General features: G+C 37.2%; 1 protein-coding gene across 1 annotated transcript in view; it reads right to left on the reverse strand.

The window, feature by feature from the left end:
* Positions 1-8,082, reverse strand: part of LOC128857488 (protein obstructor-E-like) — a 59,535-nt gene extending 51,453 nt beyond the window's left edge. The window contains exons 1-2 of the mRNA XM_054093242.1: positions 7,983-8,082; positions 4,775-5,008 (exon numbers count right to left, since the gene is read on the reverse strand). Of these exons, the coding sequence (XP_053949217.1) occupies positions 4,775-5,008; positions 7,983-8,082 (334 nt within the window). The remainder of the gene's footprint in view (positions 1-4,774; positions 5,009-7,982) is intronic.
* Between the last annotated feature and the right edge of the window lie 4,459 nt (positions 8,083-12,541).

Here is a 12,541-nt window from a genome sequence, read left to right on the forward strand (position 1 = left end):
ATACCCGTAGCTCTGTTTACCGGTCACTGATGATCGGCACAAACGCGGAAAACCTAAGTTTACCATTTAACCTCCATTGCAGAAGCTGTGGGGACCTTTGAGAGAAGAAGACTGCTGAGCAATTTCTCTGTACATGTCCGGGTTTGGCAGCTAGACGAATAAGATCACTGGGTGCTCCTTTCTTCGACAACCTGGGGCAGTGCGTCAAGCTAAGTCCCATCAATCTTCTCCATTTTATCAACAGCTCTGGTTGGCTGTAAATACCTGCCTGTTGGAGGTCTCATAATGGTATCAAAATGGCGCTTTGGTGCTACTTGAGGAGTGCCAGAGTGACACCTCAACCATTTCGCCTACCTACCTACCGAGTGTTAATATTCTAATTACTTTATTTTCATAAGTATGGTGTTGAGTTTTTAAATTGAGACATTAACTGATTGGTTGCTTGGTGGTATACAAATTAATAAGCCCTGCTTGTGCGGACAAAAGGTTGATCGAAATAAATCAAAGGTGCTGTGTGCCTTTCTTTTATAAAATCTGCATGGCTGAGCGCAGTTATTCTAATCGCTCATTTTTCTCATCAAATTTGTGAGTTGGGAAAGCTGTCGCCAACACTGCTTCATCCGACACTCAAAAAAACAACACAATCGTAATAACATTCATCATTGCTAATAAGCAGCAAGTTACATTGCTTACAGTTATCAAAGAAATTTCCACTCTTCGGAGTGAGAATGCACCGTTGCAACTCTGCATGAAGATAAGCAACCACTACTGCAAAAGTTCGATGCCCTGCAAGCACACATACAATTTCAATGCATATCAAACTCGCAAAAAGTGAAGCTAACATATCCTTATTAACATCCGAACTAATAAATATACTGTCGTTGTCACTGCTTGCGCATTGTCTGCTGTTAGTGCGAGTCTCCCCTCACATGCTGCTTACGCTTGGTCGGTTACCGCTGCTTCCAGCGCTAATGGTGCTGCATTTGTGTCTCGATCGACTACTATCGCTGTTACAGAGAGTGCGAAGGCAGGCTCGAATTCTGCCGCTGCTAGTGGTATCTGTGCTAGTGAGAGTTGATTTTCGCATTCTGTCTGCTCTGCTAATGTAGTCCCTGCTATTACATACTAATGTAGTTGGTGTATTAAGAATATTGAGCTCTGCTACTGTATCCTCAACGTCTCTGCCAGCTCTGTCGTTACCTTCGCAGTCTGCTGTGAGGGCCGGCACTGCTCACTCCACTGCAATCAACTTAAATATGTCGTCTTATGCTAACGCTGCTGCACATACTCATATTCCTACTTTGTCACCTATGCCGCCTGTTAAAAATGCTGATACTTCTACATGAAATGCAGATAATTGACCTGTTATAACACCTATAAGGATGCTGGTAGTTGTTCTGTTGAATCCATGCAGACAATAGAGCTTTTTAAGATCCAGAGCGCTTTGGAGACCTTGCATTCAGTAGGCGATTACGCTCAAGTCTAACCTATTCGGTTCTTACTCAAGAACAATTCTTCGAGCACTAGTCATAATCCAACTTCCTTTAACGCAAAATTAAATATTAAGAAAAATAAAAATAGATATTGAGGTAAAGCAGACTTTAGCTATTACACTGCGTTACAAAAACGAACTTTTTTTCTGTCCTATGAACCAAATATAATTTTTCGGAAAGGGGAGAAAAAATAAAAATACACGTGTATCGGCGATTTTCATGTGAACGTCAGAATTTTTTTTTATGTATTATATAAAATATAGAGCCCACCAGTGCTCCCATGCCCACCATGGGAAGGTCGCAAAAGAGATCAGCATTACACTGAATTTAAGTGGAACATGCGAACATGCTACAAAGTAGGCGTGGAAAGTATAGAAAATCGACCATTAGTGCAGCCATCTCATATCATTTTACCATCACTACACATTAAGCTCGGTGTCGTATCAAATTTTGTTAAAAAACTGGATCGTGAGGGCGAGGCGATTGCAAGTTTGCGCAATATTTTTCCGAAACTGAGCGGCGCAAAGATTCATTCATGTATTTTTTTTACGAAGACTTTTAGTAACTTTATTTTTTTAATGATGTGTATAATTTAAGGTGTTTTCAGTGGTCCGCAGATAAAAAAAATAGTTGCAAGTTATGAATTTTCATCAAAATTGAACGCTTTAGAACAATGTGCATGGATAGGCTTCGCAACAAACGAGCAGACAATTATAAAAATATTGTTGCAGAAATGATTTCGGCATATGGCGAAATGGGCATGTTAATGTCGCAAAAGATCCATTTCCTTCACAATCATTTAGATTGTTTCCCTGGTGATTTAGGAGCTTGTACCGATGAACATGGCGAAAGGTTCTATCAGGACATTGCGGCTATTGAAAAGCGCTTTAAAGCACAAGGCATTACGCATATGCTTGGCGAATACTGTTGGTCTATTTGTCGCGACACTGACACAAATGCTTACAAACGCAAAAATAAAAGGCCTAAGTTTCTTTAAAATCATTAAAATTTTTAATGTAACAATTTTTAATTTTAATATTGTATAATAAAATTAATAAAACAATTCGGGGTTTTATATCTCTATTGTAATGCGGAGTGAAATACCTTTCTTTTGATACCCACATCGGCATATCTCATGCAATTTTTTTTTTAATTTCGAACAGGTGGCAACCCTGTGAAACATTGTCAGTGGCAACACCTAGGTGAAAAGTCTAGAAATGTGATAGACTATCTGTGTGCCCAATTTCATTCAAATCCGTTAAGCTTATCCTCAGATCGTGTGGCTATACAGATATGCATACAAGAATTGCTCGTTTAAAGTTATATATCGCCGATACACGTATATTTTTATTTTTTATCCCCTTTCCGAAAAAGTATATTTGGTTCATAGGACAGAATCTGTGTAACACGGTGTTATGAATAGCTTGAAAAATTTTAACAGATTTTAGGAAATAATCGTTTTAAGTGGTATATAAAAAATATTAATTTTTGATTTTTAAAACTCAATACAATAACAAAAAATTTATGTTTCGTGCAACTCTCTATTGATCTAAAATTCTCAATGCAAGCGAACTGCATTTCAAAAATATTATTCATGGTCACAAGTCAAGTGGATGAAGTAGCAGATGCATTGGCCAGAGAGGCCGGCAATGCAGCCGCGTTGCTAAAAAGGCTTCATAGGATCAAAAAGGAAAAAGTGAAGATCTAAGGCTACGAGCTAAAAGCTGGAGCCAATATGTGGGGCTACGCCAGAGGAAGTCCTTACATGGAGGCTGGGAAGCATTTTTTCTGTTTTGGAAGCTTTTTTTTCTGTTTTCGATGCTGCATGAATAAACTAACGTAACGACACAATCGTCTATTACAATAAAAATAACACAAGCCACTACTTTTCAAATGAAATCGGCATGTATTCACATTTTGTAAAATAAATTGCTTCGCTGACACGCCCTTCAGTAGGTGCAGGTGAAATGTGCGAGAGCCTAGTCTGAATATTTTGCTCGAAAAAATGTTTTTCCCCCTTCATTCCCAAATAAATATGGATGCATTTGCTATTCGTTTTATTAACAAATTTTATTAAACTAACTGTAACAGTGGCGTTAAATACTCTTGTCAGTTGTTGCTAAACAGTAAACACCTTTTTCGACACATTTCAATTACCCCAGGACTTTACCCCTGCAAAGCGAGCTAGCAAATAATAATAATAACTGTACATATTTGCATGTATGTGTGTGTACATAACAGAAGCAAAAGTGGTGATTGTCGGCTCAACGGGAGTATAACTGTGTTTTCATATTTGTTGTTACATTGTTGTGGTGCATGAACACGCGCATGCACCGCCGCAATTAGCTCAACTATGCCACAATAAAATTCCAATATGCAACTAAAACTTTGCAAAATCGTCGCTGCGGTTTTGTGAGCGAAACTTTTCAAACAAGACAAAACATGATAATATGTAAAATGAAATGTATATTTCAACATGTGTGTGTGTATGTGTGTGCGAGTGCATGTTGCAGTTTGTGTTTACCAGTCGTATGTGCGGATGTCATTGCCACAAAGCGTGCCACACCGGTGCACAAAAACGCACGTCGCACCGCTGCACACCGGTTGGTTGCTGCGTTAAATGCCGCACACAAAACGCCACGAAACCATTAAAGTGGAATCCACACCGGAAAAACGCACACAACCGCACAGCGACCACAATCGAGGGCAACAGTGTTTCAGGTGCGCGCACACACACAGCCATCTTCTTGTTTGCTTACCATACAACTGGCAACTGTAGGTATGTGCGCGTGTGTGTGTGCATCGATATTGGCTCGCATCGATTGCTTTGGGTTGTCGCATTTAGACCGTTGAACTAAGTGAGTTGCATGTTGCAACAGCGCACAACGTGCAACTTTTGCACAACAATGCAGCAAAACTTTTAATAAGCAGAATATTTGCCGCCGGTGGAAAAGCGCAGTAGCACCGAAGCAAAGCAGTGGCATATCGCAGCGGCGTCAAACAACTTGCCACATAGTGATACTCAAATGACGCGTGTAGCAAGTGGATCCAATGCAACATATGCGTATGTTGTCGTTGGTCGGCGAATTTTCGTGTATGTTCGGGTGTGTGTGTGTGTGTGACAACCACAACAGCGTCAACAGTAAACATAAAATTTCACCGAACGACGACACATCCACTCATGAAGCCGCCATTTACCTGACATTATGCGCCACCTCCCTTAAATGTTATGCCTCTTCGCTGTCCCCCGCCCCTCTATTCTGCACCACCCCATTACTCACTCGCTAATTGCTTGCCCTCGCAATAGTTGGCGCGCCACGGATAATCACAGCCTTCTGTAACGCCACGATGCTTCCCAGCAAAGACGAGTCCATTGGGGCAATCGTAAAGCTCTGGCTGATTGCTAACACACTCCCAGTAACGGTCGCAATAGACTTCATCGCCAACCACGCGTCCTTTCACCTTGCACGGATCCTCTTGGTTGCCCTTCAACTGCTGTCCAGACACGCCGCACGCTGTAAAGAAAGAAGAGGCAAAACGAGAGAGTTAGAGAATGCTAATTAGAATGTTTGTGTATTTAGGTGTGTGAGGAGGCCGGAAAGCAAGTAGTTCTTTTGTGGAAAATGTTTTGTTAGTCAAAATTTTTGGTTGCACCGCTACAGGTGCAGAAAGTTCCCATTGGTTAATTAATATAATATTTTCCCACGTACAGGGGTACTTTTGTCTGTGCATACCCCCGTTGCTGTTGTGTTTTTGTGGTCTCAGTCAATATTGTGTGACCTGCAGGCGTGCCCGTTCTATGCTCATGAATGCGCAAATATTATATATACAATGCAGTTAGTTAGGACTTGATGGAAGAAGTCATACTAGTACGAAAGGGACTAGAATTGTACCAGTTGCAAAATTACCCGTTCTAGGTGCATGTGAAATAAATATTCTTCTCTTAATGTAAATACACGTCATGCTCCAAAGGTTAGGGATAAAAAAAATGCTTATAAATGTGGATTTAGTCCATTAATGTGTTTTTTTGTCCATTATGAACTAATTCGTTAAGCCTTCAGTTTTTAGTGTATCCCAGAGATGACACCAGTTTAAAAAAATATTTTTTAATTCACAGTGATTCTAAAGTTATAAAGACTTTGGTTGTGCCTTCTATACTAATTCGTCTAACACTCGGTTTTTAATGAAAAAATATCTGAGTTGCTAAATTTTAGTAAAAAAAATGTTTGAGTCCCAATTTAATAACAAAAAATTTACACAATAAAAAATTTTTTATTTTTATTTTTAACCAAACTAAAAATTTCCTATTTATTTAATCTTTTTATATAAAAACTGTTTTCTTTAATGCAACAGAAACTATTTAAAAAAAAAACTCTTAAAAAAATGTATCCGTACCAAAAATCTCTTATTAATTTATCCTTTTTTATTTAAAAAATTGTCCTTACGTATAAGAGACTTAAGTTTAAACTTTTAATGTAATAAAAGCTACTTTAAAAAATTCTTAAAGATTTTGTTTAACTGAACTAAAAATTTATTACATCATTTTTTTATTCCAAAGTAGTCTTACACGTAAAAAAATTTTTACACTATAAGAATTCATTTTATTTATTCATACTTTTTCGTATTCGTTACGTGTAAAATTTTTACAAAACAAAAGTTATTAAAAAAAAATTGTTATATATTGTAACTGAAAAAAAGTTTTTGATTTAGTGTTTCTTAAGTTAAAAAGTAGTACAGGTTTGCCAATATTCGACGGACCAATCTGACAACCCTGTATCTTTTGACAGAGACGTCAGATCGCTTAATGGCATTCCGCGTTGGAAGCGTCAGTCCAAGCAGATTTTTACCATGGAACAGTACATGCCACGTGAGTTCTCTCAAATTGTTGAAATTTACATTCAGCAAAAGAAGTCAATTGTGAAAACTCAACGTCCGTATAAAAAATTAAATAATGTGAAAAGTGCGCCTTCTAAGAACACCATTGAACGTTGTACGAAAGATTTTCGACTGGTGATACTCTTTCTAATGCGATCGGATGAGAATATAGCTCTTGCATGGGGCAGTGTTGAGACGTACCCAAGGACATCCCAAAATCGCCGTTCTCAGCAGTTGGGCATTGCTCGGACCACTTTACAATGAATTATCCGCATTGATTTGCATTTATTCCCGTATAAGTTTCAATTGACGCAAAGATTGTTGCCTGCGGACAAGCCTCGTCGATTGGAATGGGCCCAAAGAGTCATCGAAATCCGTCGGGTCCGTCGAATATGGGCAACCTTGTATTTCGTCTAAGTAAATTCGTATACAATAAAAACTAAATAACAAAATTATATTAGTATAAAAAGTGTTTAACTAAAATAATATTTTTTTTTTATATAAGTTATATTATAAGTTACTTATCCTTTTTTTATTAAAAAAAAAAGACCTGGTTTATAAAGAAAATATGTATGTAATTTAAAAAAATCTAAAACAATTTCTTAGCTGAACGAAAAATTTCTTTTTTATTTTTTTTTTGTATTAAAATATATTTTTTTTACGTTCAAATAAATATTTTACAAGATAAAAAAAGTTTTTCTGTGTATTTATCTGTTTTTTATTCAAAAAATTGACTTTACGGTAAATAAACTTTTTACAGAACAAAAGATATATAATTGTACTTTATTTAAAAATTGTACTAACGTATAAATAAACTTTTATGCAACAACCTGTTTACCTGAACTATACCTAGAATATACATAATCTTTTTTATTTTAAAAATGCTCCTTACGTATTAATCAAATTTTTATGCAACAAAAATTATTTTAAAAAATTCTCGAAAAAATTGTTTTAACTGAACTAAAATTTCTTATTTCATTTTTTTTTTTTTTTTGTTTTCGAAAACAAATTAAATTTTTACCCAATAAAAAATTTACTTTTTTATTTATATTATTTTATTTTATATTTTATTTTTTTTTTTTTTATTCACCAAATAGTAATTATTTTTTACAATGAAATCCACTTAAAAAACGTTTATTTTTCAACTGAACTAATTTTTTTTATTTTTTTTTAAATAGTCCTTACGTACTAATAAAACTTTATTTTATTTATAAAAACTATTTAACAAAATTATTAAAAAAACTGGAATTTTTTTTATTTATTTGTCCTTTTTCTATCATATTTAAAAATAGTCTTAGCTTAAAAATAAAATTTTTGCGTAGTAAAAACTATTTACTAGAAACTGTTTAAAGAAATTCTTAAGTTTTTTTTACACGTAAGCGAAATTTTGCACAATTAAAGCGTTTGAAACAATTTTTTTTAGTAATATTTAACTGGAAACAAATTCCTATTTTGTGTTTAATATTTTTTGTTTAAAAAAATTATATTTAAGTGTAAGCAAAATTTGTACGCAATTATTTTTGCACAGGAATTATATAAAAAATTCCTAAAAAATATTTAAGCCGAACCAAAATGTATTGTTCACTAAGTTTTTGTCAACTTTTTTTCGCTCACCTTGGCTTGTGATTGGCGGTTGACTGCCATAAAGCCGGTGTAGTGGCTGAGCAGTTCGCTCAATGGTAATAATTTCCTTGCATAGGCTGATGATTGACATTTAGTATCGAATATTGCCATGCTAAAAATACCCAATACTAGCATTCAAAAAACATAGAACGAACTACTTCAGCTACGAAGCAAACTGGTAGGAAAGTAGTCCGGAGCTACTGGAGGTTTCACTGCTAGTTGGCTACACGTTTGCTTATATAGATATGTTCATATAGGTATGTATATACTTATGTATTTGTGAAAGTTATTATTTTCTGGTTGTTCTCTTTATGGAGCAGGAAATAATCCTGAATTGTTGTCGATACACTAAATTCACTGTTTGCCCATTTCTTTTCTCAAAAAGTAAAGTGAAATTTTCAATTTTAAATACGTGAGCTCATCAAATCATAAAATGGGTTGCTTTGTTTTGTTTTAGATTATAATACTTTCATTGACATCTTTCCTAATGGTAATTCGTTGATACTATTATATTTTCTATTACATTTTGTGCTTTGCTTCTAAAGTATTTATATCTGTATACCTGTAGTTTTGATTGTCGAAAATGTTGCGGTCCTTGGTATGACATTCGATATGAAGTTAAACTGGAACTGATGCAATGAAAAATCGCTCCGGGAAAGCCTTTAATCTTCCCATATTGTAATAGCACCTGCTGGATGGTAGCTAATGAACTGGTTGTGAAGCATGTCATGAACGCCTTATGGCTCCTCAGACACAAGAAAATCCCTGGAAACTGTGCCGCAAATGGCGTGGAAAGGAATGAACTACACTACCAACATTATTCAACGGTATGACTTCGCACTTGAACGATTTTCTTTAAATAAACAAGTAATGGATGGGCGAGGCAACTCACATGGGCTATAGAATAAATGTAACCTCAATCACCAAGCTCTTCTCCAGTCGTCTTGCGAGAGCTCTCATTATAAAATACTATTATTAGAAAGCACCGCCTTTTCGGACTCACACCAAGTGATTGAGCTTCACCACTAACAACTTTTGTCGTAGCTGCAAAAATGCGACATCCCCATTTTAGCATTTTTTAAATACCTAACAATCTGAGAGTAAAGGACCATTCGGTATCTCCAGTGCCCCGTAACCTGCTTCACTTTCTTCTTGTACTCAATCCCTCGTGGGGCATATGGCATTAACCACGCCTGCGCGACCTCTTGTGCGATTCTTGGTAATGTACTTTAATTCGCTCCCTTTCGACTGTTCGTCTCCAAGCTTCCCTTGGTCCACTAGACAACATTCGCAAGAGGATTCCACTCCAGTGCCTTTTCGTCTTGGCGCAGAGTATGACCAATCCATCTCAAATTTTGGCATTTTAGGAGCACTTTTGGGTATGGGAAAAAGTTTCCATCCTTTTTTAGTTACCAATTATTTAAATAATTAAATATTATATGATAATACGTGAAGTGTGTGTCATTGGAAGCTACAACTTTACTCCATCTTTCAGACAGCATACGGACTCCTCTGACGAAAAATTCGAGTTCTTTTGACTTCATCCATTCATTGAGCCAGTTTGAGATGCTCTCGCAAGAAGTGAACCGCTCTCCAATAAAGACTGACTGCCTTGATCGGAATCCACAACGAAATAATCCGAAGGCGCAATGTCCGGGGAATACGGCGGGAGGGCATGCAGCAAAATTAGTTTGTCATGTCTACCGTGCCATTCCGGTCGCTTTTCTTTGAGAGCTCGATTCGAACGCATTAACTGCAGTCGGTAACGATCGCCTCTGATGGTTTCAGATGGTTTAAGGAGTTCATAATAGATGACACCCTTCTGATCCCACCAAATGCACTACATAATCTTTGAAGCATGAGGATTTTTTTTTGCGGTCGATGGACCTTGTTAACCTGACTGGCTCCAACATTTTCGACGCATAGGGTTATCATAATAGATCAATTTTTAATCGCCAGTGACGATGTGATGCAGAAAACCTTTTCTTTTCTGCCGTTCAAGAAGCATTTCACACGTCACCAAACGTCTCTCGATATGCTTCATCTTTAATTGATGTGGCACCAAATACCTGCTTTCTCGACCACTCCCATTGTGTGCAAACGTTTACCCACGGTCGATCTGTCAACATCCAACTCTTTAGACATATCATCAAGCGTATCATGCTTCTTCATTCAGTAGTTGTTGTAGTTGAGTATTTTCGAATTTTTTTCAGTGCCCCTTCGCGATCTTCCACACTCACTTTGGAAGCGTCGAAGCCACTCTTTACAAGTTGTGTTTGATGGAGTGTGATTACCGTAAATATAGATTAATATATGAGACGTTTGAGCTGCACTTTTCTTTAAAAGTTAATAATGCAGCTGACTTCCCGTAAATGCTGTTTTTTCAGGACGAACGTATACATTTTTGACGTCAGATAAAAAATGATCTTTACGCTTCAAACGAATATCAACTACTACGATCGAGACCTCACATATAAACCTTCGAATCACCAGTATACTACCAGAGCGAACACAAAAATTGTATCAGCAGCGACACTTCTTTTACGAGGGCGGAAACTTATTCCCACGTATTTAATTGATTTTTTGATGCACGAAATGCTCAGTATGGCAAACAGCCTCTAATTTTACCACGGCAAAATGTGTTCGAAATGAAATTCCACTAAAACAAAATCGACCACCCCTTTTAAGGTAATCTTGTAGTTCATGAGCAATTATTTATTGGTAAAGTGATCCACTGTTTTTCACCTTTCAACTATTTCCAGACCCTCGTCCGTGCACTTCAACTCACTCCCACGCACTTATTCTTGCTTCATTCATTTCATTTGTATAACTAAATAATTCCAGCTTCCTAAAGGCGGCTTTAGTTGATTTCTTTACGCATCCTAACTTTATCAAAGTTCTGCTTACTAATAAAAATAAAAAAAATAGCCAACAGAAATTATAAATCACACGAATCACCCATGTGGCACAACACAATCATGATTATGACCACGTCTGGATTACAGCGCTGCAATCACCTGAAATTCCAGTAGTTACCGGGCCCACAAGCCCATCTTAAGCTAATAAAAGTTTATCAAAAAGCTACCTACGACATCACTTTACTTTTATTGCAGCGCTGCGCCAAGTGTTGTTATGTGGCTTCGCTTCACCACTGAATACACCTCTACACACACAATACTCATACGAGTATGTACATATCATGTGCGGTGTCTGTGTGCGTGCGTGGTTTCTATTTTATTTAGTACTCCTGTAACGCCGTAAATATTTAAAGAACTACGGTGATAAAAGTTTTATTGCTGACATTTAAGTTTGTCGCTTTCGCTACCAAAAGCAAAAACAACTATTCACCACGCTTACCACCTGCCTCCTTACTTCAACTCCATTCAACTGTCCTTCCACAAGGAATGGCTGGATCGGCGGTTTGCGTGTTGCACGGAAAATTACACACACACATATATAAAAGGAAATGATGTGCATGTGTCCATTTCATATGCCCACTTTGTTTTATTAATTCGGTCGCCGTGACACACACACACATACATATATACATCTACGTATTTACCCATATGCCATGCAGGTGAGGCGCAAGTAATTACTTTAATGTGGAAATTCTAAGCCATTAAAGGAGGCGTGCGAAAACGTGTGTCCGGTAGTGTAATTTACCATTTTATGACTCCAACTCAGACACTGTAAATGATCGATAAGTCGGTATTAGAAAATTGCATATGTTGGCACATGCGGGGGCGGTGGTTGGGGTATTTTTATAATTTGAATTAAATGTGCGCTGGAAAGCGATAAAGTGATTTTTTATGGTAAGTTAGTGGCGTAAAGCGAAAAGGTTACCAAACTGGGAAACCGTATATGCATGCAGGATCCGGCACTCGAAGTATAACCAATTAAAAAGGACACAAATTTAGTTTGGAAAATTACTTTTATTCAATTCAAAGTAAAAAATGTGTGAAAATAATACAAAATTAAGAATCAATTTAAATTTGCTCGATTTGACCACCTTTTGCCTTGACTATGACCTTGAGATGGTCCAGAAACGAATCGCAAGCTGCCCGAATTCGACTTGCAGGTATTTTGGCCCACTCGCGGACAATGGCTTTTTTCAGCGCCTCGAGACTGGTGAATCTTATAGTTCGGACCTTGCTCCCCAAAATGCTTAAAGAGAATAAACCATCGGATTCGCATCTGGTGAATTTGAGAGCCATTGTGTGCACGTTATGAAGTTCGGATCCTTGTTTTTTAGCTATTCTTGGTTCACTCGAGCTTTGTGAAACGTTACCAAGTACTGTTGAAATGGCCATGGTTTGCCACCGAAATGTTTGTCTGCCCTCGACTTCAAAGCAACTTACAGAATACTTTACCGATAATATTTCGCATTTATCTTGACGCCAGGCTCGATGAAAACTATTGAAGAGCGCTCATCTGCGGTCCACCTGTGGCGGGTGCTGCCTTCTGGTGGCCAATTGATGACTAAAATTCTCGAATGAACGGTCAATCAAATAAACCCTATCGTTTTGGGAGTTTACGAATTTCTCAATTTG

The sequence above is a fragment of the Anastrepha ludens genome, chromosome 3 (assembly GCF_028408465.1).
Source record: "Anastrepha ludens isolate Willacy chromosome 3, idAnaLude1.1, whole genome shotgun sequence".
NCBI lineage: Eukaryota > Metazoa > Arthropoda > Insecta > Diptera > Tephritidae > Anastrepha > Anastrepha ludens.